General features: G+C 44.6%; 1 protein-coding gene across 1 annotated transcript; it reads right to left on the reverse strand.

The window, feature by feature from the left end:
* Positions 1-447: 447 nt before the first annotated feature.
* On the reverse strand, positions 448-27,770 carry LOC118081148 (uncharacterized). The gene is made up of 10 exons (XM_088662549.1): positions 27,714-27,770; positions 26,939-27,018; positions 25,898-26,050; positions 24,394-24,447; positions 21,262-22,119; positions 12,965-13,147; positions 11,132-11,304; positions 7,919-8,045; positions 4,808-4,879; positions 448-3,837 (listed from the first exon to the last, which is right to left on the reverse strand). Exons 3-10 carry the CDS (start codon positions 25,929-25,931, stop codon positions 1,844-1,846), a joined length of 3,495 nt encoding a protein of 1,164 aa, XP_088518675.1. The 5' UTR covers positions 25,932-26,050; positions 26,939-27,018; positions 27,714-27,770; the 3' UTR covers positions 448-1,843.
* Positions 27,771-27,787: the final 17 nt, after the last annotated feature.

Genomic DNA, 27,787 nt, shown 5'->3' on the forward strand with positions numbered 1-27,787 from the left:
ACTGTACAATGGAGGGAAAGTGACAATCTGGCAAAATGGATTTGTTATCCCTAGAAATTCCGCACACTGGAAGTTGCCTTCCAGTGGGTCACCCCCATTGATATGTCTGGCTGAGGACTGTTTACCTTGGGTGATGCTGTGGTCGAAGCCACTGAGCCTCTTGGGCTTGCCGACCAGAAGGTCGGCCATTCGAATCCCTGCGACGGAGTGAGCTCCCATTGCTCTGTCCCAGCTCCTGCCAACCTAGCACACCAATTCGAAAGCACACCAATGCAAGTAGATAAATAGGTACTGCTGTGACAGGAAAGTAAACAGCATTTCCATGCGCTCTGGTTTCAGTCACAGTGTTCTGTTGCGCCAGAAGCAGTTTAGTCCTGCTGGCCACATGACCCAGAAAGCTGTCTGCGGACAAATGCCGGCTCCTTCCCTTAAGCACATCATCAGAAGACCAGCGAATGCATTTGTTTATGAAAGGAGCAAACATAGTCCATCAAGAATATCAATAGTAAATCAAAAGTGCACTGTACATAAAAAAGTTAGATTACAACTCTATGAGTAAATAAACAATATTGCACACAAGGATTTTAGCATGCAAGATTAAAAATGACTATAGACTTGTTGTTGTTGTTTAGTCGTTTAGTCGTGTCCGACTCTTCGTGACCCCATGGACCATAGCACGCCAGGCACTCCTGTCTTGCACTTAACCATGCCTAAAACCCACCTTGGTGCGCCTACACTCAAAGAGCTTCCTGCTTTTCCGGCTGTCCTAACAGTATCACGTTCTAGGGAACAAGCTTCTACAGGTTAGGAGAAATCACCTCCATGATAATCTAAGATAAAACACTCAGTCAGGGGTCAGTCTAGGGTCCCAACCCAGTGTAAAATCATGAAAAGCATCAAGATGAAAAAGGGGCTTTTTTGCTGTCTTCAAAATCTCATACTTTTCCCATACAATATACTGACACCTTCGTCCTCCCTTTCTTAACAGTGTCTTGCTTTGTGCCACAGGATGCCAGTGGCTACCATAATGATGGGGTGCTAAGAAGGAATCATAGAATCATAGAGTTGGAAGGGGCCACAAGGGTCATCCAGTCCAACCCTCTGCAATGCAGGAATCTTTTTCCCAATGTGGGGCTCGAACCCATGACCCTGAGATCAAGAGTCTCATGCTCTACTGACTGAGCTGTCCAGTTGCCCCAACTGCCAAAGTAGTTGAGAATGAAGGAGATGAAGCTCATCACTGATGGCTGCCAGTTCCCCTTACCCCTCACCATCCCTTCATCACAGCGCAGGTGGTCTTGCCCAGTCTTTAGCCCAAACTCTGCTGCCGGGCACCAAATTAGCCCACAGCTCCTAACTCTATGCATCCACTTTCAAGGATCTATTAAGTCATGGGCAGGAAACCTGTGGCTTTCCGAATGTCAAGATTCCCAACAGCCTCACTCCTTATGGCCAATGGTTAGTCGTCTGGTGAGCCACGCACTCCTCATGCTTGCCTTCGCTTAAGCAATGTGATAGATCAAATGAAATCATGAGGAATAGTCCTTTAAAAATGATCATCTCCAGCGTCCTTAGTCATGATGTTAAGATGGCTGAGCGGCGCTTATTGTCTCCGCGTTAAGCATTCCATTCACATGCTGGAGCTGTTGGTACGTTTGTATCACGTGTGTCAGCCACTACACGTATGATCACCCTCCACGTGCTTGCAAGTCTTCCATCACCGCAGGAGAGGCTGGAGGAGGGGAGTGATGCACTGTAGATGTCTGGCAAAACTTTCCCATAACCCAGAAGTGTTAAACAACTACCCCCCAGTGGCATATATCCCTTGATATATCAGCTGAAGCTATTTTAAATGCCTCCCTGCCATCACTCTGGTGTGTGTCCTATAATGTCTAGTAAGGTTGCTGCTCCGGCTGAAATTCTTTCCACACTCCATGCATTTGAAAGGTTTCTCCCCTGTGTGGCTTCTCTGGTGCTTAGTAAGGATACTCTTTGCACTGAAGCGACTTCCACACTCCGTGCATTTAAAGGGTTTCTCTCCTGTGTGGGTTCTTTGATGTGTACTAAGCTGGCTGCTCTGACTGAAGCTCTTTCCACACTCCGTGCAGGGAAACGGTTTCTCCCCCGAGTGTGTTCGAAGATGTCGAGTAAGGTGGCTGCTGGAGCTGAACCTCTTTCCACACTCCATGCACTGAAATGGTTTCTCCCCGGTGTGTGTTATCTTATGTGCATGAAGGCCAGCAAGGTGGCTAAAGTTCTTTCCACACTCCATGCATCGAAATGGCTTCTCGCCGGTGTGGATTCTTTTATGTGTGGCAAGGCTATTGCTGTGGCTAAAACTCTTTCCACACTCCGTGCATTTCAGCGGTTTCTCCCCTGTGTGGGTTCTCAGATGTACAGTAAGGTTAATGCTCTCACTGAAGCTCTTTCCACACTCCAGGCATTGAAATGGCTTCTCCCCGGTGTGGGTTCGATGATGTCGAGTAAGGTGACTGCTGAAACTGAAGCTCTTTCCACACTCTGCACATTGGAATGGTTTCTCCCCTGAGTGGGTTCTCAGATGTTGAGTAAGGTGACTGCTGAAACAGAAACTCTTTCCACACTCCACACACTGAAATGGTTTCTCTCCTGTGTGTGTTCTTTGATGACGAATAAGTTGAGAATGCCGAGTAAAGGTATTGCCGCACTCCATGCATTTAAATGGTTTCTCTCTGGAATGTGTTATCTGATGCCGAATAAGGTGACCGCTCTGACTGAAGCTCTTTCCACACTCCCCACATTTAAATGATTTCTGCCCTGTGTGGGTCCTTTCATGTAAAGTGAGGCAAGATCTCACAGTGAAGCGCTTTCCACACTCGGTACATTTGAATGGCTTCTCCCCTGTGTGAGCTCTCTGGTGTAAAGTCAGGAGACTGCTCCAACGGAAATTCTTTCCGCACACTACACACTGAAAAGGTTTCTCCCCTGTGTGGGTTCTGTGATGCGCAGTAAGGTGACTGCTCTGGCTGAATTTCTTTCCGCACACCACGCAGTTGAACGGTTTCTCTCCGGAATGTGTTATCTGATGACGAATAAGGTTACTGCTCTGACTGAAGCTCTTTCCACACTCCATGCATTTAAATGATTTCTGCCCTGTGTGGGCTCTTTCATGTAACGTGAGGCACGATCTCACAGCAAAGCTCTTCCCACACTCCGTGCATTTAAACGGTTTCTCCCCTGTGTGCGTTCTGTGATGTAAAGTCAGGAGACTGCTCAATCGGAAGCTCTTCCCGCACTCCATGCATTTAAATGGCTTCTCCCCGGTGTGTGTTCTGTGGTGTGCAGTAAGGTGACTGCTCTGACTGAAGCTCTTCCCACACTCTCTGCATTCAAATGGTTTCTCTCCTGAATGTGTCATCTGATGACGAATAAGGTTACCTCTTTGACTGAAGCTCTTTCCACACTCCATGCATTTAAACGCTTTGTCTCCTGTGTGGGGATTTTGATATTTTGGTAAGCTACTGGGCACAGATTTTTCATACTCTATTGGTTTAAATGTTTTCAGCCCCGTGTGGATCTTGTAACGTATATTTAATTGTGATTCATATTGAAATATCTCTCCACGTAGTGGACGTAATTTCCTGCTGTTTTCTTTGTGACCCTCCCGTGAGATCGGGGGTTCATGGGCATCAACGCCCAGAGAAGTAGAGCATTTCTTTTCTTGGTTCTCCAACAGGTTTCCTTCATCCTTTTTGAGTTCTCCAAGATCTACAAACATCTCTTTCTGTGATTCACTCTTCACTCTTCCCAACGGCACCTCAGAGAGCTCTGTATAATTCCAGTTGTTCTGCCCATAATCTGTTTGTGTGGAGATAGACAAAAGAAAACAGCATTTGAATTTCAAGGCCTTCCTTTGGGATCAATGGCTTTTTAATGTGCAATGTTTCATTATATTTTTATATACATTGGAAGCTGCCCAGAGTGGCTGGGGCAACCCAGTCAGATGGGCGGGGTACAAATAACAAAATCATCATCACCATCATAAAATCCAAGTAGCTGCTTCTCCAATTTTAGCAACTTCACACATGGACAACCCCTCCTTTGACTATCCCCAGCTGAAACCAAGGTTGCCTTCTGAATATGTTAATCTAAGGCAATCACATAAAATTTATTTTATGGTTCATCTCCCACTTTCTGTCCATTTTCCTTTCAATTTCCCATTCAAATACTCAAGAATAAAAAGGTGTCAACTTTACAACTTTCTACTTCTGTCACTTTCTTCCAGGGCAATCACATTTCCTGTAGGCATATTATTCTCTACACTTGCGATATTTATTTTAAGCTAGCAGGAAATGCCTGGCATTGCTACCAGGAGTTCTAGGGCTTTGGCCGAATCCTGTGCACAGCCCTATTACTGTAAGTGGTTATAGTCATTGCAGTTTCGAAAGGTTCACCACGCCATCTTGATTCAAAATGATGCAAAGTGATTGTAGACGAAACCCCAATCCTCAGTGCACAGTATTGATTAAAAATGGCAAGTGACATTTTTGCGATGTCCTGTAGAGACACTCGAGAGGTGATGGGACCTGGGAAGAGTTTTGAGGGCCATATGGCTTTCCCTGTTTCAAGAAGGAGCACCTAGCTGACATAGGTAGCAGCCACTGACAGTCTTATCCTCAATGAATCTGTCAAATCCCCCTTGAAAGATGTCCAGGAGGAGGGTCTTACAGCTTGATGGGTCAATTTGCCTGGTATATTACTCCAAAATGGGGAAATCCTTCAATTCCCAGACCAAAAAGCGCCCCACAACACATCTAAGCAGAGCTACCTGTTGATGTCTCTCCTTTTTTGGGATCCTGGATAAATGGATATTCTCCCCAGCAGGAACGGAGGTCTGATTCTATCAAGGGAACAGACAATACTAGTTACCTTTTTGACCACAAAACATCCATCCGTTCCAAGTCAAGCAACTTGAAAGGCGCTTTATCTACTGGTTTCTTGCCTGCGCCAGGCTCAGTTACAACAATGTAATATGCATAAAAACAGATACCGTGTTTCTCATATTATAAGACACGTCTTATATTCATTTTTTCCTCAAAAAAACACACTATGGCTTATTTTCAAGGGATGTCTTATTTTTTTCCTCCTCCTCCTGCCACGGCCGGCATTGCTGCTGCGCCTATCACTATGTCTTATTTTCGGGGTATGGCTTATATTCCTTGAAAGCTTAAAAATCCTGCTATGGCTTATTTTATGGATATGTCTTAAAATATGAGAAACAGGGTAGGCAGCTACAATTCTAAACCGAGCTCAACCATTCCAAATGGAACAGAACCATATCATTTCATAAAGGGAGGGGGTTCTACAAAAGACAAAGGGTGAAAACTCCACACTAAAGATGATAGATGCATGACATGTGGGGAGAGCGTTCCACAACTGCCACAAAGAAAGTCTTCTTCCCACAATAGCGATGGCAGCAGGAATACCAAGAGGACACCAACTTTCAAATATTTTAGGCTCAAGTTATTTAGGGCTTTAAACACTTTGAGCATCTTGACCTGGACCCAGAAACGAACTGGCAACACCCAACGCAGCTGCTTTGAAACAGGGATTATGCATGTTCCTTCTTTGGAGGTCTTTAAGCAGAGGCTTGACACCCATCTGTCAGGAATGCTTTGATGGTGTTTCCTGCTTGGCAGGGGGTTGGACTGGATGGCCCTTGTGGTCTCTTCCAACTCTATGATTCTATTAAGCCAGCCAATTATTGGGTTGCTGCATTTTGGAGTGGCTAAAGTATTTCAATGGTTTCATAACAGGCAGTCCCATGTAATGTAGATTGAAATAGTTCAATCTGGAGGCTACTAGAAAATGAAGCACAGAGAGAAATTCACCTCTATCCAAGAGGGACTCAAGCTGGCGAAGCAGCCGAAGCTGCAAATATTTAGTTTTTAAACAAAATTAGTCTACAGTCATATCTCAGCTCTCGAAACACCTTGGGAGTCGAACGTTCCGGCTCCCGAAAGATCAAAAACCGGATGTGAGTGTTCTGGTTTTTTAATATTCTTTTGGAAGTTGAATGTCTGATGGGCTTCCGAGGCTTCCAATTGGCTGCAGTAGCTTCCTGCAGTCAATCAGAAGCTGTGCTTTGGAAGTCGAACATTTCAGAAGTTGAACGGACTGTTCGACTTCCGAGGTACAACTGTACTATGTGATTGTAGATAAAATCTCCAAGCAGTTTTCAGAAATAGAAAATACATAGCAGAGTAGAGTATTTATATGCTGCTCTATTAAATAACAGGGATAACTATCTGACATGGCTGACATAACACAACATTAGAGACAGTAGTCAATATTGGTTCTGCCCCACCCATTTCCCCATGCATCAGCTGAGCCTGCCCCGCTGCCCCCTTGACTCATGCCAGAGGGACAATGGGGCTTTGTTGAGCAGCTCAGCTGAGATGTGGGGACGTCCTCTTCCGGCTCTGGGGTGGGTCTCCATGCAAGACACTAGGACTCCCTATGGTGCTCACAATTTACGCAATTTCACTTACACGTGTGGTGCCTTGAGGTTGAATCCTGACAAGACAGAAGTACTGTTTTTGGGGGACGGGGGGGGGAACTCCCTGGTCTTGAATGGGGTAACTGTGCCCCTGAAGGACCAGGTGCGCAGCCTAGGAGTCATTTTGGACTCACAGCTGTCCATGGAGGCACAAGTTAATTCTGTGTCCAGGGCGGCTGTCTACCAGCTCCATCTGGTACGCAGGCTGAGACCCTACCTGCCCGCAGACTGTCTCACCGGAGTGGTGCATGCTCTAGTTATCTCCCGCTTGGACTACTGCAACACGCTCTATGTGGGGCTACCTTTGAAGGTGACCCAGAAACTGCAATTAATCCAGAATGCGGCAGCTAGACTGGTGACTGGGAGCGGCCGCTGAGACTACATAACACTGGTCCTAAGAGACCTACATTGGCTCCCAGTACATTTCTGAGCACAATTCAAAGTGTTGGTGCTGACCTTTAAAGCCCTAAACGGCCTCGGTCCTATATACCTGAAGGAGCGTCTCTACCCTCATTGTTCAGCCTGGACACTGAGATCCAGCGCCGAGGGCCTTCTGGTGGTTCCCTCACTGCGAGAAACAAAGCTACAGGGAACCAGGCAGAGGGCCTTCTCGGTAGTGGCGCCCACCCTGTGGAACGCCCTTCCATCAGAGGCCAAGGAGATAAACAACTACCTGACATTTAGAAAACACCTAAAGGCAGCCCTGTTTAGGGAAGTTTTTAATCTGTGATATTTTAATGTATTTTGGTATTCTTTGGAAGCCGCCCAGAGTAGCGGGAGAAACCTAGCCAGATGGGCGGGGTATAAATAAATAAATAAATAAATAAATAAATAATAATACTTGCATAAATGGGGAGTCGCCTGTACCTTGGTTTTCAAACAGCTTAGTTCTTGAACGTTTTGGCTCCCAAATGCCACAAACCCAGAAGTGAGTGTTCTGGTTTGCACACTATTTTTGGAACGGGAGCTTCCTGCAGCCAATCAAAAGCCGTTATTTGGTTTCCGAACATTTTGGAAATCGAACGGACTTCCGGAATGGATTCCATTCGACTTCCAAGGTACGACTGTATTAAGAATTCGCCGTATAGTTTCTCACAGCATTCTCTCACAAATGTACCCACTGGCCCCAAAGGATGGCAACCCGTTATACAATATGGCAGTAAAGAAACACTTGCAGGGCTTCAAAAACAAATATAACACCGAACAACTGTACGGAATACTACGAGATTTTAAGAGGAAATCAATTGCAGCCAAAGCATTAGAGGTGGGAAACTTTTTTGGAGACATAACATGGGTTATGAGGATAAACCAAGGTGAATGTCTGGAGGAGCACAATGCATTCATACCTTCAGCATCTATCCATGAAGGAAGTGTCCTTACCTAGAGAGGCCACCATCTCATAATTCTCCACCATGACATCCCTATGCAGAGCTCTTTGGCTGGGATTCAGGAGGGCCCACTCCTCCTCCGTGAAAAACACAGCCACCTCCTCAAAGGTCAAGAGGGCCTGGAATAAAAATGAAACACAAATGACCCAAAACTGCACAATTATCCCAGTTTGAAAAGAAAAAAACAGTTAATGTTGCTCTATGTGTAGTTCCATTTACTGACCACTAGGTGACTGAGATTTTGAAATGCAGAGGAAAGTACATTACTTATTATTATTATTATTATTATTATTATTTATTTTATTGTTTATGCCACATCCATTGGGCTGGATTTCAGCAGGCACTCTGGGAGGCTTTCAGCACATTAGAGGAATCAAAATGTTAGGGAGGTGTAATCCTATATAATAAAGTCCCTGTGTCTCTGCGTCCAGTCCCTGTGTCCGCGCTACTGCACATGTGCCCCACGGACACAGGGATTGGACGCAGAGACTTGGAGCGCAGAGACAGGCCCCTGCTCCGCCTCCTCCCGCTGTCCCGAGTGGCAACGGCCTCCTCCACCTCCCTTCTCCTGAGGAGAAGGAAGAGGCCTCTGCCGCCGCCTCCCGCCCCGCGTCACTCCGCCGTAGCAGGGAGGTGGAGGAGGCTGTCGCCACTCGGGACAGCGGGAGGAGGCGGAGGAGGGGCTGGTGGGCCTCAGGCGCTCGCCTGCGGGTGGGGCGAGAGCGGGAGCTGCGGTGGAGTGACGCGGGGGTGACGAGGTGGGAGAGCGAGGGGCAGCGCGCTTACCTGAGGTGCGCTGCGGGAGGCGGCGGCAGGGGCCTCTTCCTTCTCCTCAGGTGAGGCGGAGAAGGGAGGTGGAGGAGGCTGTCGCCACTCGGGACAGCGGGAGGAGGCGGAGGAGGGGCCGGTGGGCCTCAGGCGATCGACGGAAGCGATGCCTGCGCGGTCCCAGGGCTTCCCCTCTGTTCCCGCCCGACTAGCGCCCGTTTACTGAACGGGCTGAATGACACTATGATAATTATTTATTACTTATACCCCGCCCATCTGGACAGGCCTTCCAAGCCACCCCCAACATTATATTAAAAACATAATAAAACATCAAACATCAGAAACCTCGCTAATCAGGGAGGGAGAGTGAGTGAGTTTGGAATATTGGTAGTGACTGACGATTGGATATGACAGGCACCCCCAAACTGCGGCCCTCCAGATGTTTTGGCCTACAACTCCCATGATCCCTAGCTAAGACGACCAGTGGTCAGGGATGATGGTAATTGTAGTCCAAAACATCTGGAGGGCCGAAGTTTGGGGATGCCTGGGATATGAGTTTGAAAGGGAGTTTGAGCGCCGATGGCAAGACTGTCAGTAGTTCAGTTCAGAGTCAAGCAGAGAGTTGAGAGTGGAGTTTGGGAGATGGTGTTGAGAGACTTGCTGGTGGATGTGAAGCAGAGCTAATTTATCAGTATAGCTTCAGCATTTTAGTAGTCAACTGTTGCATCTGCATTAAGATAACAAAAGTCTGAAACAAAGCTGTAGTAGCTACTTGCCCCAAAGTGGAAAGAAGCAGAGGTCCCAGCAAAGGAAGAATAGATACAAAAACTTACAGAATATGTAGAAATGGCAAAACTTACCGGAAGAATAAGAAATCAAGATCACAAACTTTTTATAAAAGAATGGAAATGGCTTACTGAGTATTTACAGATGAATTGCAAACAGATAAACACATTGGCAGGATTATTGTGATAACCTGAAGTTTTGTAAGAGTATATATTTAAAGTAGATAAGTAAATGAGCAAATTAAATGAATTTAGATATGCAGAAGATATTCAAAACATTAATTTAAGGAACCGCAGAAAGAGGGAGAAGTCAAAGTCAAACTTTGAAATGTTAAATTGATTGTGAAACTAATGAAATGTATAAACTGGAAAAGTATAAAGAAAAACTTTAAAAAAACAACAACACAGTCTGACACAAAGCACTTGTGTATACCAAGTAATCATGCATTTGTATTCAGTAAGGAGTATTCAGATAGGATATGTGGTGGCAGCAGGAATGGAAGGAAGGTTATAGAAATTCCCACCCAAACCCAACTCTGAGCTTTATATCTTGTTAGGGAATGCCTAGATGAATCCCAAGCCGGAATTAAGATTGCCGGAAGAAATATCAACAACCTCAGGTATGCAGATGACACAACCTTGATGGCAGAAAGCGAGGAGGAATTAAAGAACCTTTTAATGAGGGTGAAAGAGGAGAGCGCAAAATATGGTCTGAAGCTCAACATCAAAAAAACCAAGATCATGGCCACTGGTCCCATCACCTCCTGGCAAATAGAAGGGGAAGAAATGGAGGCAGTGAGAGATTTCACCTTCTTGGGCTCCTTGATCACTGCAGATGGTGACAGCAGTCACGAAATTAAAAGACGCCTGCTTCTTGGGAGAAAAGCAATGACAAACCTAGACAGCATCTTTAAAAGCAGAGACATTACCTTGCCTACAAAGGTCCATATAGTTAAAGCTATGGTGTTCCCAGTAGTGATGTATGGAAGTGAGAGCTGGACCATAAAGAAGGCTGATCGCCGAAGAATTGAAGCTTTTGAATTTTGTTGCTGGAGGAGACTCTTGAGAGTCCCATGGACTGCAAGAAGATCAAACCTCTCCATTCTGAAGGAAATCAGCCCTGAGTGCTCACTGGAAGGACAGATCGTGAAGCTGAGGCTCCAATACTTTGGCCAACTCATGAGAAGAGAAGACTCCCTGGAAAAGACCCTGATGTTGGGAAAGATTGAGGGCACAAGGAGAAGGGGACGGCAGAGGACAAGATGGTTGGACAGTGTTCTCGAAGCTACGAACATGAGCTTGACCAAACTGCGGGAGGCAGTGCAAGACAGGAGTGCCTGGTGTGCTATGGTCCATGGGGTCACGAAGAGTCGGACACGACTAAACGACTAAACAACAACAACAAGGGAATGCCAGAACATCTCACAGCAAGGGTGTGCATGACACAACCAGGGCCGGTCCTACGACAAGGCTGGGGGGCGCAGGGCACCAGGGGGGTGCTGGGAAACGGGGTGGGGGGGCACTGGAGGGATCTTTGCACCACGGCACCAGATATGCTTAAGGCGGCCCTGGACACAACCGCTTTGCCCACTCAACAGAGTGGGAGGCACCCAGGCTGCCCTGATGGCTCTCCCCAATTCTCCTTCCCTTACCTGAGGTAGCTGCCCAGCAGCTCTTTCCATTCCGCCCCAAGATGCCTCTGAGGCCATCGTGCTGCCTTCGGGGTGCGAAGGAGGAGGCATAAACCACGCCAACCTAGGGCCTCTCACAATGATGCCACAACACAAAGCAGAGAGAAAGATCTCACGTTGGGCGATTCCAGTGCCTGCAGAGGACAGAAAAGGGATAGGAAGATTTAAAACCTTTATACAAATGTGGGTTTCATGGATTAAAATATTATAGAATACATTTGGGGAGCCTTAACTGCTCTGAATTTAAATCCACTGCAATTGCCTTTCTCACATTGTTTTCCTTTTTGCCGAGTTTGCTTCAATACGGTTGACCTGCCTTAATGTTTATGGCTGCCCTAGATCTCCATCCCCCACCAATCTCATCCACACTCCTGCCTTTTCTTTCTGCTTACCGGAGAGTCTCTCCTCCAACCTCTGAATGATTTCCGGCTTTGTAGCTGGGTCCTTTTCATCACATACAGCGCAACAAATTAAAAAATAAGTCCTCATGCACACCCATCAAATGTCATATCCTGGCATACTCTTCGTACATATTGTAAATAAACGATGCTTCAGGACTTCCCAAAGATGCATTTGCAATCTCCCTATCGCTGTTCTGCTGATTCTAAACTCCTGAGAAAAGAGAAGAAATTGGAAGTCAAAAGCAGGCTCCCTTGTCCATGGTGAGAAACTACAAAAACAGACACCCAAATGAGTCACAGTTCTCCATGTCAAAGCCCACAGGAAAGCAACTCAGCCCCACTAGAACTTGATAGACCCTTCCGCCAAAAAAGAAGACCCACTAAAGAAACATTCCTAGGAGGAATCCTAGAGCGAATCTACCAGACAACATCCCATCCTTGAACTGGCTAGAGGAAGAAAAATCCAGCTGTCCAAGGAAGAGGCTGAGGAAGAGGAGACTGAAGCAGAGCAAGCGGAAAAAGGGCAACTCGAGCAACAGAAGATGCTTAAATAGACCTGCTTTCCACTGAATGGCCACAAAGGAGGCAGGTGTCAGAAATAAGGGTGATGGTGTCTATCTATTGAGTACAGATTAGGTGACAAATTGTACTGCTACTAGCCTGCTCAGAAGGTCCAAGAGAGGACCTTCTCCCCAGGGAGGAGCCAGCGATGTCACTTGCTGGGAATCAAACAACAAATGCAACCCATTTGTACAAAGCACAACCTGAGCAGAAAAGAGACAATGCACATACTTTTGCAAATCAATAAAATCATTAATTAAAAGCTTTTTTTATTTTAAAAGTGGGGAGAGTGCTGTAGCGCTCAGGTCCTCTTTGCAGGTTTCCAGCCAAGGTAGGCATTCGGCCCCGGGGAGTCTCCGAGGAAAGGCCAGGGGCCAGCAAACCTCTGTAAATGGGTGAGCACGAGCCTGGCAACCCTGATTCACCTTTTGATTTTATTTTATTTTTAAGGTCACCGCATTAGAAGGCTGCATCATTGGGTTGCCGCCCTGGCTCCCGAGCACCGCCTTCTCCCTCTTCTGCCTCCCTTCAAGACAGAATAATAGAATCACAGAGTTGGCTGGGACCCCTGAGGGTCATCTAGTCCAACCCCCAACTCACCCTTCCCACCCCCGCAACCCAGGAATCTCAGCTCAAGCCTCCAGGGCCGTTTGGGGGGGAAATTTCAGTTTATCATTTATGTTTCAGTTTATTGAGGAAGATAAATTTTGGGAATATCTCTCTGCTGAGCAGAGATACAAAGACACCCCCTCCCGAATTAGGCAGGGAGGGCCCCTCCCCCCTCTCGGGCAAAAGGGGATGAGGAAGCCCCTGGGACCTCCCTGCCGTCCACCTCGGAGCAGGTAGCGGCCCTTCCGCTCCTCCCTTCGCCGCCGCCTCCGTCCGCCAAACAGGAAGTGGCAACCATAGAGAGGGAAGGGAAGTGGCCGCCTAGAGACGGCCCCAAGCTCGATTGCGCGGCAGCGCCACCTGGCAGCAGCCGCCGCCTCCGCGTCACCGGAGAGAGGCATGGAAGTAGACAGGATTTATTTGGGGGGGGCAGGTTTTATGTTGGGGGGGAGGCAGAACAAACTTATCTGCAACGCAATTGGTCAGTTAACATTGACATAGCCAGGATTTGGGGGGGGGGCAGCCAATGGTTTCTTTTAGTTTTTTTTTAAGGAATCAAAGTTTTTCTTCAGAAATCACGGATAAAAATGCCCTGTAGATAAGTTAGTTAGTTATTTATTTAGACATTGCGTGGGGCTGGCTTCTATAATAATAATAATAATAATAATAATAATAATAATAATAATAATAATAATAATAATAATAATAATAATAATATATTATTATTATTATTATTGATACCCCACCCATCTGACTGGGTTTCCCCAGCCACTCTGGGCGGCTTCCAACAGAATATTAAAATACAATAATCTATTAAACAATAAAAGCTTCCCTAAACAGGGCTGCCTAAACAGGGCTGCTTCTACTGGGAGCGGGGAGCAGAACCTCAGATAATTGCATACTTTCAATGCTTTCCGGTGGTATTTGTGGATCCTGCCCCCCTGGTATCTACACCATTTTTATTTATTTAGTTACTTCATTTCATTTCCAGCGAATGTGAACAAAATGAGCCAAATTTTCATGTTACGTGTATGTTCAGTTTTAATTTTAATTCAGTTCTCCTTTCTTTGTTCTTTATGTTACTGAAGTGCATGTCCTCTCTCAAATAATTTTTAGAAATAAAATAAAAATGTGTTTGCTTCAGTATTTACATCTTTTCATACGCAACTCCTCCTGTATTCATCCTACCAAATGGTCAAAGGCCTGGAAACGATGCCTTATGAGGAACGGCTTAGGGAGCTGGGTATGTTTAGCCTGGAGAAGATAAGGTTAAGGGGTGATATCTAGCCATGTTCAAATATATTAAAGGATGTCATATAGAGGAGGGAGAAAGGTTGTTTTCTGCTGCTCCAGAGAAGCGGACACGGAGCAATGGATTCAAACTTCAAGAAAGAAGATTCCACCTAAACATTAGGAAGAACTTCCTGACAGTAAGAGCTGTTCGGCAGTGAAATTTGCTGCCAAGGAGTGTGGTGGAGTCTCCTTCTTTGGAGGTCTTTAAGCAGAGACTTGACAGGCATATGTCAAGAATGCTTTGATGGTGTTTCCTGCTTGGCAGGGGGTTGGACTGGATGGCCCTTGTGGTCTCTTCCAACTCTGTGACTCTATGATTCTACTTTTCCCTTCAATTACTGTTCACATTAAACCACTTTCCGCACTGCCTCCATTTCAATAACTTCGATAGTTTATCTACTGCGGCGTTCCTTGACCAACTACAGTACGTACTTTCTGCGGCACACCTGTGTGGCTCAGGAGCCCAGTTAGGTTACCCCATCCCTGCAGAGCTGGCAGCCTCTCACCCTTTTTTGAACACCCTCCTTTGTGGATTGTTGCCTCAGCCTCCTCTCTACTCTCCTCTCTCCTCTCTCTGGGGATCTTCTGGGCTGTTTGCACTGGCACATCCCTTTTACAAAGGTAATGCGGCTGGCAGGGTTGGCCTAGCCAGATTGAGGGAGTGCACACCTGTGACATCATGCACGTGTGACAGTCCCCACCCAATGTTGGTGGCAGCTCGGTACATCTGTTAGGGAACGTGGAAAGGAAGGAAGAAAAGGTAAAGGAGGAATAGGAAGAATGGAGTAGACCAGGGGTCTCCAAACTACGGCCTGAGGGCTGGATACAGCCCGAAGGGCTCTTTTATCTGGCCCGCTGCTCTTACCGGCGCAGCGTGGCGCACTGTAGCTACCCACTTGCAGGTCCCAGGAACACTGGAAATAGCTTGAGCGCCCGTGCACACAAATTTATTGAAATTTCAAACAAAATCATACAGTTAAAATGCATACAAACAATAATTGTTAACCAATAAAATATATAAGCAAAACCAACAAATCATACATACCTCTTTTTGCATAAATCTACTAACAAATATCGAAATCATATATTTAAATCACATAAACTGTCTTAATGTTAATGACTTAATGTTAATGTTATATAAATTCATATTCAGATTGACTTCCACTCATCATCCTCCCGGGCTAATAAATTTACTTCTTTTTGGACTGCTTTCTTTTAATTATCATCTTGGGATCTCTACAGAATATTTGACATAAATCCCAATTGTATTTAAGCTTTTGAATACTACCCCCTCTGATAGAATTTGTTAATTTGGCCAATTCTATATAACTAATCACCTTTTCTTGCCATTCCCTAATACTGGGAATTTCTTTCCCCAAGCTATTCTATTTCCGGTGTCCCTGCGACCCAGAAGTGCGTCGGAAATAGCTTGTGTGCACGCATATGGGCGCGCACTCTCCTGCCCTCCAACCCTCCGCGTGATCAGCGCTGCAGGCACTGGCCCGAAGCGCAGTAGGTTTGGGGACCCCTGGTGTAGACCCACAGAGACCAAAGGGATTCTGGGTAGGCAGCCAAGTGGCGAGTCTTGGTGAAGTAGAGCATTTAAAAACATAGCCAACAGGAATCCTGTAAAAAGAATGGTCCCTCTCCCCACCTGTCGGGACTTAGGGTCCTACCCGTTGGATTCTGAAATAAGCGAATGTGCTGGGACTCGGAGGAATCCCTAAAAGGGAGTCTGACAGTTGGGTATTACTTCACTGGGTGTATTTGTGGCACGCCCTTCCTACTGTGTTTGGGGACCCTCCTGCTCATTCAACTGAATGAGCTATGGACAACCTGCCCAAAAGTCTCTGTCTAGCAAATGCATTAGGTCCAAGAGGAAGGTTGTATGTGGGGTCTCTCAGACAGGTGGGCTCTCAGGAAGATCAGGAACAGATCCCCTACCTGTTCTCCACTCCTCGATATCTTCCCTTTGGCTTTAATCCCGGGCTGGGAGCATATCCTGGGGAAGAATCCTGAGTTGTGGCAACCCTCATTCCCTGTCTTTCTGGTCAAGTATGAAACCTGAGATAGAATAGCCTGCAACTCACAGGACAGATACTGACTAGGCTCATTGTTCCCTCATAAACACCATGCAGATGATGTCACAGTTCGCCACGGCAGCAATGTGGAGCATCACCTGGGAGCACTCAAGTGACCCTGAACCAGGCTGAGCCCTTGCATTTACTAAGAATGGGCTCAGAAATAAGCCTGTGTTCTCCAAGATATTAGGGAATGGAATGTCCATGGCATCTTTTTGAGCCTATCTGAACCCAAATTAGAATTTCATGAACTTCCTCCACCCTAAATATCACAGAGGTGATGAACTGTGTTGCCACTGTCCTCTTTCACCATCTCTGTTTCATCTTCACATTATTTTTTATTTGTTTCTCATTAGCTTCTAGCATCTTACTTCAAGACCACTACATATGATAAAAAGAACCTTCTTTCTATTTACATTTCCAACACTTGTTTTATTTTGATTTATAGATTTTTGCCAATTTACTCGGTGTTAGATACCATCATTATAACATTTTTTCATATAATTTTCCTTTAAACCATAGCATGCTGTAAATTTTATTTCCATATTCCACAATCGTTTCCATGCTTCCATGGGAGTTTAACAAGGTAGAAGCATTCCTTATGCTGAGTCAAGTCCCTCAAACACAGTATTATCTATTCTACACTAACTGGCAGTCAGGGGCATTGCAATAGGGGCGGGGGGGCAGGGCGCCCTGGGCTCCACTTTGCAGGGCGCAGCACGGCGCCACCTCGCCACCTCCACCAATGGCGCCGCATGCGCCCGCCCCTTGCCTTGCTGGAGCAGACAAGGTGGCTTGCTCGGCTCACGCTTTGATTCTTTCTGCTTGGGCGAGGTGAGGGGCGGGCCGCTGGCGCCCTCTCTGGCCTGCCCCTCGCCTCGCCCGACCAGAAAGAATCAAAGCGCGAGCCGAGCAAGCCGTGGCGCAGAGCCATGGCGCTCCGTAGTGACGAATGGATGCATCCCTAGGTCACTACAGAGCAACGCTGCGTGCTACGGAGCGGGTTTGGCGCCTGGTATTATGTATAGTTAGGAGGGATAAAGGTAAAGGGACCCCTGACCATTAGGTCCAGTCGTGACCGACTCTGGGGTTGCGCGCTCATCTCGCATTATTGGCCGAGGGAGCCGGCGTACAGCTTCCAGGTCATGTGGCCAGCATGACAAAGCCGCTTCTGGCAAACCAGAGCAGCACATGGAAACGCCGTTTACCTTCCCGCTGTAGCGGTTCCTATTTATCTACTTGCATTTTGACGTGCTTTCGAACTGCTAGGTTGGCAGGAGCTGGGACCAAGCAACGGGAGCTCACCCCGTCACAGGGATTCAAACCGCTGACCTTCTGATCAGCAAGCCCTAGGCTCAGTGGTTTAACCACAGCGCCACCTGGGTCCCCTAGTTAGGAGGGATATAAATGCTGAAACAAATGAACACATCAAAGAGTTTCTGCTGCCATGCAGAGAATTTGAAAGGAAAATCAAAATCACTTTATATATAAATAACATTGGGATATATTGATTGTATGGGAAAATAAATTGTGAAACGATATCAAAATATCTGGCAAGGACCCAATTACATACAAAGATTAAAAGTAAGTACAATACTTTCCCATTGCTAAGTTCTTGATTGGCTCCCCCAAACTCCACAAACACTTTAGTTAAAGCTTCCTACATTTCCGGCTGTCCTAACTGTATTATTCTAGGGAACAGGCTTCGGTGGGCTTAGAGGCAGGTTAGCAGACATCATAATGGTGTTCAGGATGCAAGACACTAAATTGCCTGCATTTGTTTATTTTGATTTTTTTTGTTTTGTTAATTTTTAAATTGATTTTACATTTTCAAAACAAATTTCCAATATCAATACTAAACATTCATTTTTCAATTCACTTCCCTCAGCTTCCATTTCTGGTTTATTACATCAAATGATCTGTTGTTTGTATACAGTATAATACTATGTTATCACTTTGTTATATTTATTGTTTTGTGTAAATAAAGTTGTAAATGTTCATTTAAATCCTGCCAACAAGTCCATTTTTTTGTTGTTTCTGCAAATATATTGTAAAAGGTTCCCATTCTTTTTCAAAGTCCCTATTGTCCTTTTCTTGCAGTTTGTCTGTTAACTTTGCTAACTCTACATAGTTCATCAGTTTTCTTGCCATTGTTCTTTAGATGGTACGTCTCCAGTCTTCCAATTTTGTGCTATTAGAATTCTTGCTGCTGTTGTAGCATACAACAATGTTCGCTTTTATTTCGGCAGCTCTTGTCCTTTTTAGTATTATTATTAAATTTTTATTCACCTTCCTAAATTTTCTATCATTACATACATCTCATGTCAATAACATTTATATTACAACACCTCTCCCCTCCCCTCCTGGGCTTTCCCCAACTTCCACTTCTGTTTTGTTTCCCCTTATTTCATACTAAGACTCCCTGGAAAAGACCCTGATGCTGGGAAAGATTGAGGGCACAAAGAGAAGGGGACAAGATAGTTGGACAGTGTTCTCGAAGCTACCAACATGAGCTTGACCAAACTGCGAGAGGCAGTGGAAGACAGGAGTGCCTGGCGTGCGATGGTCCAGGGGGTCACAAAGAGTTGGATATGACTAAACGACTAAACAACAATTTCATACCGCTGTTTCTTAAGAGTCCACTATATCATTTCTTTATCGTTTTAAATGTTCTTTGTTAACCTTCTTTCATTGTTGATGTTTTAATTGATAGTGCTTCAGTGGGTGATAACCACCACGGAGTGTTGGGTTCTAGTAATTCTTTACGTATATTTCCCCATACCTTTATTAATGATTTTATTATTATATGATTATGGAATCCTTTGTGTACTTTAGTTTTCCCATACCAAGGTACGTATGCGAACCAAATCTGTTATCGTGGCCATCCAACGCTATTGCCTCTCCATCCCCCAATTTTATCCAATCCCGAATCTAAGTAAGACATGCTGCCTCATAGTAAATCTTAAAATCTGGAAGGGGAAAGCCTCCTCTTTCTATTAAATATGTATTTTATGTTTTATCCGTGGCCTATTTTGGGATATATTCCTGCCATTTTTTGAAGCAGACATTATTACTTATTATCGGTATTGTCTGAAATAGGAACAACATTTTTGGTAGTACATTCATTTTAATTGCTGCAATTCTTCCTAAGAGGGAAAGATTTATCCTGTTCCATATTTCTAGATTCCTTTTTATTTCATTCCAGACTTTTTCGTAATTATCTTTGTAAATATTGAGATTCTTTGTCGTCAACCATATTCCCAAGTATTTTATCTTTTTGTGGATTTCTATATCTATAGATACTGATAACTCCTTCTTTTCTCTTTAAAATTTGTAACTATCAATTTCGTTTTATTTTTGCTGAGTTTTAATCCTGCCACCTGTGCAAACGTTTGGATTTTTTTCCTATTACTCTAGGGAGAAACTTCTTTGGATCCTCTACTGCAGGCATCCCCAAACTGCGGCCCTCCAGATGTTTTGGACTACAACTCCCATGATCCCTAGCTAACAGGACCAGTGGTCAGGGATGATGGGAATTGTAGTCCAAAACATCTGGAGGGCCGAAGTTTGGGGATGCCTGCTCTACTGTAATAACCATATCATCAGCAAAAGCCTTCAATTTGTGATCATCTTTCTTTATTCTTATTCCTGCCACCTCTTTGTCAGCTCTGATATTTCTTGCTAAAACCTCCAAGACCAGGATGAACAAATGTGGTGATAACAGACATCCTTGTCTGGTTCCTTTTTGTATTTTACATTGATTTGTTATCACCTGATTGATGATTGATTTTGCATTCTGTTCTGAGTATATAGATTGGATTCCCTTATTGAATTCTTCTCCAAATTCCATTTCTTCAAGGGCTTTTATCTGCTTCAGCAAGACTTGGTCTTCCACACATTAGGGAATTCTGTCATTAATAATGTTTTCTACCAGTTTTCATGAAACAGATGTTAATCTAACATGCCTGTAATACACTTGTTCTCACTATCCCTCCTTTCCCTGAGCACATTGCCTCCTACCCGCAGATCTCTCTCCTCCTTCAAGTGGCACCCTAAAACCCACTCTAACATTTTATTTGAAATTCAGTAAGTAGTCCACTGTAACTGAAGCTCTTTCCACACTCCATGCGTTAACTGAGCTTTTCTATTAAGCTGCAATTAAATGTGAAGTTACCACTTCACATTAAAGCTCTTTCCACATTGCACACATTAAACGATTTCTTTCTTGATGTGCCCTCTCTGATGTTTGTGCCACTCTAGGGTTGCCATATTTCCAACAGTGAAAATCTGAACAGAAAAGTTGTTGAGATTTTCTTGGGCAATGTTGTTGAGCTTCCCTTTTTCCTTTTCCTTTTTTTTGCCCAAAGTTTTTGGCAAAATCGCACCAAAAAAGGGCGTGGTGGAGCTTTTATGGAGGCTATAATAATAATAATAATAACAATGATTTATTTATACCCCGCCCATCTGGCTGGGTTTCCCCAGTCACTCTGGGCGGCTTCCAACAGAAATATTAAAATACACTAATTTCTTAAAGATTAAAAGCTTCCCTAAACAGGGCTGCCTTCAGATGTCCTCTAAAATTCTGGTAGTTGTTTTTCTTTTTGACATCTGGTGGGAGGGCATTCCACAGGGCGGGTGCCACTACTGAGAAGGCCCTCTGCCTGGTTCCCTGTAGCTTTGCTTCTCGCAGTGAGGGAACCGCCAGAAGGGAACCGCCTTCTGAACCGCAGTGAGGGAACCACCAGGCTGAGCAACGGGGGTGGAGACGCTCCTTCATGTATACTGGGCCGAGGCCGTTTAGGGCTTTAAAGGTCAGCACCAACACTTTGAATTGTGCTCGGAAACGTACTGGGAGCCAATGCAAGTCTTTCAAGACCGGTGTTATGTGGCCGCTCCCAGTCACCAGTCTAGCTGCCGCATTCTGGATAAGTTGTAGTTTCCGGGTCACCTTCAAAGGTAGCCCCACGTAGAGTGCATTGCAGTAGTCCAAGCGAGAGATAACTTAGAGCATGCACCACTCTGGTGAGACAGTCCGCGGGCAGGTAGGGTCTCAGCCTGCGTACCAGATGGACCTGATAAACAGCTGCCCTGGATACAGAATTAACCTGCGCCTCCATGGACAGCTATATCGAGAACGGCCTCTCTCACGTATGGGTTCTTCGATGTACAGTAAGGTTACTGTGAGACCGGAAGCGCTTTCCACACTCCTTGCATTTAAGTGGTTTCTCCCCCGTGTGTATTCTTTCATGCACAATACGAGCCCTGTTCTCACTGAATCTCTTTCCACAGTCCTTGCATTTAAATGGTTTCTCCCCTGTGTGTGTTCTTTGATGTAAGGAAAGACTGTTGCTATCACTGAAGCTCTTTCCACATTCCATGCATTTGAATGGTTTATTCCCTGTGTGTGTTCTCTGGTGTCTACTGAGGCTACAGCTGTCACTGAAGCTCTTTCCACACTCTGTGCATGTATATGGCTTCTCCCCTGTGTGTGTTCTTTGATGCAAAGAAAGCCTGTTGCTAACACTGAAGCTCTTTCCACATTCCACGCATTTGAATGGTTTCTCCCCTGTGTGTGTTCTCTGATGTGTACTAAGGCTACTGCTCTGACTGAAACTCTTTCCACACTCCTTGCATTTAAAAGGCTTCTCCCCTGTGTGGCTTCTTCGATGCAAAGTAAGGCTATAGCTCCTGCTGAAGCTCTTTCCACACTTCATGCATTTAAATGGCTTTGCCCCTGTGTGGGTTCTGCTACATGTTCTTAATGTTGATTTATATCTATTTCCCCCTGTGTTGTTTCCTTTGAGATCTTTTTGTAAGATCAGGAATTCACGGACATCAGTACCCCAAGAACCTGCAGATTTCTTCTTCCCATTCTTTGATTGTTTTCCTTCGTCCCTTTTTTGTCCTCTTAACTTCCCAAACAATTCTTTTCCTGCTTCACGCACAGATGTTTCCAACGACACCGCAGATGGCACTCCATAATTCCCAGTGTTCTGCCCCTCATCTGGTAGAGGGGAGGGAGAAGAAAATCATGAACTCAATGTATATTAAGTCAAGTTCAGTGGCACTCAGGATGCCTAGTGAGCTATTTTCATAGAATCATAGAGTTGGAAGAGACCACAAGGGCCATCCAGTCCAACCCCCTGCCAAGCAGGAAACGCCATCAAAGCATTCCTGGCATATGCCTGTCAAGCCTCTGCTTAAAGACCTCCAAAGAAGGAGACTCCACCACACTCCTTGGTAGCAAATTCCACTGCCGAACAGCTCTTACTGTCAGGAAGTTCTTCGTAATGTTTAATTTAGGGTATACCTTACTACATTGAAGGGAAACGTTGAACAGGGAAGCCATCCCTCCTCTTTTTAACAAATGCCCTTCTGGATCGGACCAAAAATGTCTATTTAGTTCAGGATCCCCACAGTAGCCTACCCTGCTAGCAGAACTTAAAGTGTGGGGTTGATTTAGATGGCGTGGCACACCCGCCGGTCCTTTAGGATTAGGAAGTGTAATACTGGCAAGCCAGTACAATGACAGGTCAGGAGGTGAAGGCACAGGTCAGTTGTACTGGGTGAGGCTTGGTGGATCTGGAAAGATTGGGATAGATCTGGTTGAAGCAGGCTTGACAAGAGAAGACCAGGATGGGTCACACTTGGGTTAGGGAGAAAACAATGCAAGCAGGTAATAGCATGGAAAAGTACGAAGAGTCACAAGATTGAGAGGAGGGGGATGTTTAAAGAGCAAGGCATGTGACAGGTACATGATGTGTGGGATGTGCAGTTCACCACTTCCTTAATGGCGGAAAGTTTGGGGTGTTGGCAGGAAGTGACATGTACCTGTACATTACTATGCATGAGGTTGTACTCTGTAATTGGTTGGAAGCTGCATCACAAGTTAATCATTAGCTGTCAAAATTGCTGTCAATAAATACAGGCTCCCGAGCTCCGCCTGGGGTTGGCCTTTGGGGAACTCAGCCTTGTCTCACAACTCGTTATTGGATTATCATTGCTACATAAAGACAGCAGATGACTTCTCCTCCTCCTCCCTTGATTCCAGAGCTTTTAGCACATAGTCATCATAACTAATAACCATTAAGATCTTACATGATTTTGTCCAATCTCTTTTATAAACTCCTGAAGATGTCAACCAGAACTACAGTGGTACCTTGGTTCTCAAACACCTTGGTACTCAAACAACTTGGAACCCAAACACTGCAAACCCGGAAGTAAGTGTTCCGGTTTGCAAACATTTTTCAGAAGCTGAATGTGCTTCGTTTTGAGTGTCACGCTTCCAATTTGAGTGCCACACTTCCCTTTTGAATGCTACACTTCTGTTTGTTTTTAAAAAAATTAAAAAAAATTGTTAAAGTTTTCAATCACAGAATTCACAACAAATACATTGGAAAAAATAAAAATAAAATAAAGATAAAACTTACATTCATTGTACATTGCATTGTTTCTTATATACCTTACATATTTAATCTTAATGTACAATGGCTAATTAAACTGTTAAGCAAATTTATTATTGATAATTAGATAGAAAAATAAAAGAATAGACAATGAAAATTAAAAAAGTCATAAGATATAAAGAAAGGAAAAAGAGATAATTTAGAAAATTTGAGTAAAAGATATAGAAAGAAAAAGAAGAAAAAAAGCAAAAAAAGATGGTTAACAGCAAGATTATTTAAATCCTAACATTTTTCAGAAGCTGAACGTGCTTCATTTTGAGTGTCACGCTTCCAATTCGAGTGCCATACTTCCCTTTTGAATGCTACACTTCTGTTTTGAGTGTTACACTGAGATCTGTCTGTTTTTGCTATTTATTTTGCGTTTTTGTAGCTCTTTTTTGTTTTGTTTTTGTGATTATGTGGAACCCAAGTTCAGCTACTGATTGATTGATTGATTATTGCTTTCATTTTATGGATCAGTGGCCTTGTTAGATAGCAAAATTCATGTTAAATTTTAGGAGTTGTTTTTAAAAGTCTGGAACGGATTAATCCATTTTGCATTGCTTTCTATGGGAAAGCGCGCCTTGGTTTTGGAACAGAATTCCGGAATGAATTAAGTTTGAGAACCAGGTACCACTGTACTTTCATTCAGATCTTACATGAATTTGCCCATTCTCTTTTATAAACCCTTGAAGATGTCAACCAGGAGAACTTGGGTAAAATCCTGATGGGTCAAATCCCACCCACCCTTTGCCCCAGATGATTTTACACAGGAATGGACAAACTCTTACTACTCCCAGACCAAAAGGAGCTCCACGACACAGCTAAACATTTACCTGCTGCACTTTCTTCTTCTTTGGGATCTTCTGAACAGTAATTCAGGGCTGGTCCTTTGAAGGAAACAGACAACCCTGGTTACTTTTGACCACAAAATATTCAGCCACTTCAGACGGAGTCATTTCTATGACCTCAAGGTTGATGAGTAGAGTTGTTCTGATTTTATAACTTCTGCACCAGAGAAAAAGGAGACAAATGTGTGGTCCCACGGAGGTTCAGCCTGGCACTTGTAAATATGAACCCGCTCACTGGATCTGGAGCTTGGCTCAAACCATCTCCTGGGGGTTATACTGCTAGAACTTAGTAAAAGTAGCTGTTTTGATTTGGGCCTCATCATTTTATCACACCAAAAGTAAAAAGCCCAGCCTGCGAGTGGCCTTTCCACCTCCAAAAGTTATCTGGGAATGTATTTCCATTTAAAAATTATGGGGGAAATCATCATTCATGGAAATTAAGCCAGTGTAACATACCGGTATGTGCATATCTCAAAATTCCCTGCCCAACACATGACACTTTTAAGTGGATTCGATGCATCACATGTGCACATGACTTTAATGTCATACATGTCAGAGAAATCCAAAGGTTTCGTTTAGGACTGAGGATTAAAGATACTGAACCCTGCCCCAGTAAAAAATGGAAAGCAGGATGACGTGGTACAAAAAGTGAACTGACTGCTTAGCTGCAAAAGGAACAAAAATTGTGCAAAATGTTCTTACGCGTGTAACTGCAAACTGCCCAGGACCGGAATATAACTACTATGCAGTATATTTTTGAAAATATTGAAACATGTCAAAACTTGTTTTGTGCTTTTCCATCACAATTTGGGGAAACAAAAAATGAACACCCCCTTCTGGAGATGTCATGGATTGAACCAAGAATCTTCTGCTTGCAAAGCAGAGCTCTGATCCAGGACACATGGTCCAGACACCCATTTCTATCATAACATCCAAACAGCACAGGAGTAAATTTGCAAATACAGGCACTCCCCCCCCCCCGACTTTTCTGCATTCAGATTAATGTGCTTGGCAAAAAATAAAAATAAATAGGGGATGGAATAGGGGTGCGAATCTGGGAATTCCTCCCCATTTTAATTTTGATTTTTCAACTTACATTTTATATCATCCTACCAAATTTTATATTATACAATCAAAAGGAAAAGAGCTCGCCTCCCCACATCAACTTCCTTCCCCTCTTTTCTGAGGTTACATATGTTATATCTTTTTTCCTATCGCATCTTTAAGTTAAACCTGTTTATTATTTACCCTTATAATTCTATATAGCTTCTCACTGCATTTTTACTTCCATCCTGCTAATTGTAAATGTATACGATCAGTTTTCATGTATTCAATAAAACATTTCCATTCAAATCAAGTCTCTTTTCTTGGTATACGTGATTTCACATATATGCCTGGTTCCAGGGAATATAACCCCCTTAGAAGTGGGGTGTCACCTGCACTAAATTAATACCTTTGACATTTATCAGTCAAACATATATGTCCTTACCAAGAGAGGTGACAGTCTCATAATTTTCTTCCATGACTTCCCTGTGCAGAGCTCTTTGGCTGGGATCCAGCAGGGCCCACTCCTCCTCCGTGAAAAAAGAACAACAACAGCCACCTCCTCAAAGGTCAAGAGAGCCTGGACGGTCAACAGATCCTGGAAGAAGAATAGCAGGGTAGTCATATGTGTGGTTTCATTTATTAGGTGATTTCGACATCTTGCAGGGCCAAATGCAAAACAGATAATCACTGAACAGAGAGGGAGGTATGCAGACTGATTCTCCGCCCCCTACTTGAGGCAGATGCCTGGCAGCTGTTTCTACTCCACCCAAGAGAAGAGAGGACCCAGGTATTTGCCTCTGAGGCCATTGTGCCGGAACAAGGAGATGTAAACTCAGCCACTTCTGGGGTTCCTAGCTCTCAAGCGGGGTCACTGCACTGCCTGCAGAGGACAGAAAGGGCATGGGAAGAATTTGTTCAGCTTGGGGGGTTCCAGGAGTTTAACTATCAAAGCCTGCCTCAATCTTTGGGGTAGCTGCTTTAAATAAACAGATGGCATGTGACTTCAGGATGGCTGGCCTCCCTTAACATCTACGACCTAAATCTCTCCCCTGTTTCTTCTAGACTAGGCATGTCCGACTCCCAAGAGACTGCGATTGACCAGAGTTGTTGGGCTTTTTTTAGGGCGCCAGAGTTGATGAGCTTTATTTTATGCTTAGAGATCGCTAAGGGTCCTAAGATCGACCGGGGACAGCCCGCGATCAAACAGTAGTTCTAGACTGTCCTACATTCTTGGAAAGGTCCTTCCTTCTTCGCCAACCCTGCACTCAGTCCAACCATCTCAACTCCCCTTCCATCTCATCTCCACTTCCTGCTTCCACAAAGCCTTTCCTTCCTGCCCACAATAGAGTTTCTCCTCCAGCTTGTCAACAATTTCAGGCTTTGTAAGTGAACCCTTTTCGTCAAGTCTAGGACATACCCTGCTTCCCCTATTTTAAATAAGCCATAGTGGGATTTTTAAGCATTCAAGGAATATAAGCCATACCCCGAAAATAAGACATAGTGATAGGTGCAGCAGCAATGCCGGCCGTGGCAGGAGGAGGAGGAAAAAAAATAAGACATCCCCTGAAAATAAACCATATTATTATTATTATTATTATTATTTTAGGAAAAATAAATATAAGACGGTATCTTATTTTCAGAGAAACACGGTAACTTTAAAAAATATGGGAGGTAATCTATTGCCCAATTGGACTAGTGGAATCCAGCACAAGCGCAAGGAGGCTTCTCTAATCTTCCCCCCACATTGTCCTCGTGCTCTCCCCAAATCCGCTCTGGGGGATCTGGAAAACAGTGTACCAGAGGCAGGGGAGGAGAGACTGCCCCTTCCCAGTGTTCGAAATTAACCAGGTTAATTTTGCATTTTGCACCTGGCTTTCAACCACTTGCGACCAAGTGGAGTTGCCAGGTGCCATCCTGGCGCCAAGGATGGCACAAAAAGAAGATGCTTTGGTGCCAGGATGGGAATCATTGAATCTGGACTGTTTTCACACACAACCCCCCCCCCATCTTGTAGAATTCTATCAGTTATATTTTATCTGCACAACCGGAATGAATTTCTGGAGCCAAACTGCTTTTTCTGTGCAGCTTGAGCAACAGCAGGAGCCATTAAGGAAAAGAGGTTGGAACAGGCCAATATATATGTGGATCCAGCATCCTATTATGGACCAGGAAGTGGGGGATTTCCCCCTCTCAATCCTGACCCCCCCCCCGCAAATCTTTCTCCCTATCCTTTGCACACCCACCCCACCTGTAGTCACCTCTTTGACCTTTGCCCGGTCTAGCCTCCTTCTCTCCTTGCCTATTGCCTATCTCTTCCGGGGGGGGGGGTATG

Source organism: Zootoca vivipara, chromosome 2, assembly GCF_965207765.1.
Source record: "Zootoca vivipara chromosome 2, rZooViv2.hap1.1, whole genome shotgun sequence".
Lineage (NCBI taxonomy): Eukaryota > Metazoa > Chordata > Lepidosauria > Squamata > Lacertidae > Zootoca > Zootoca vivipara.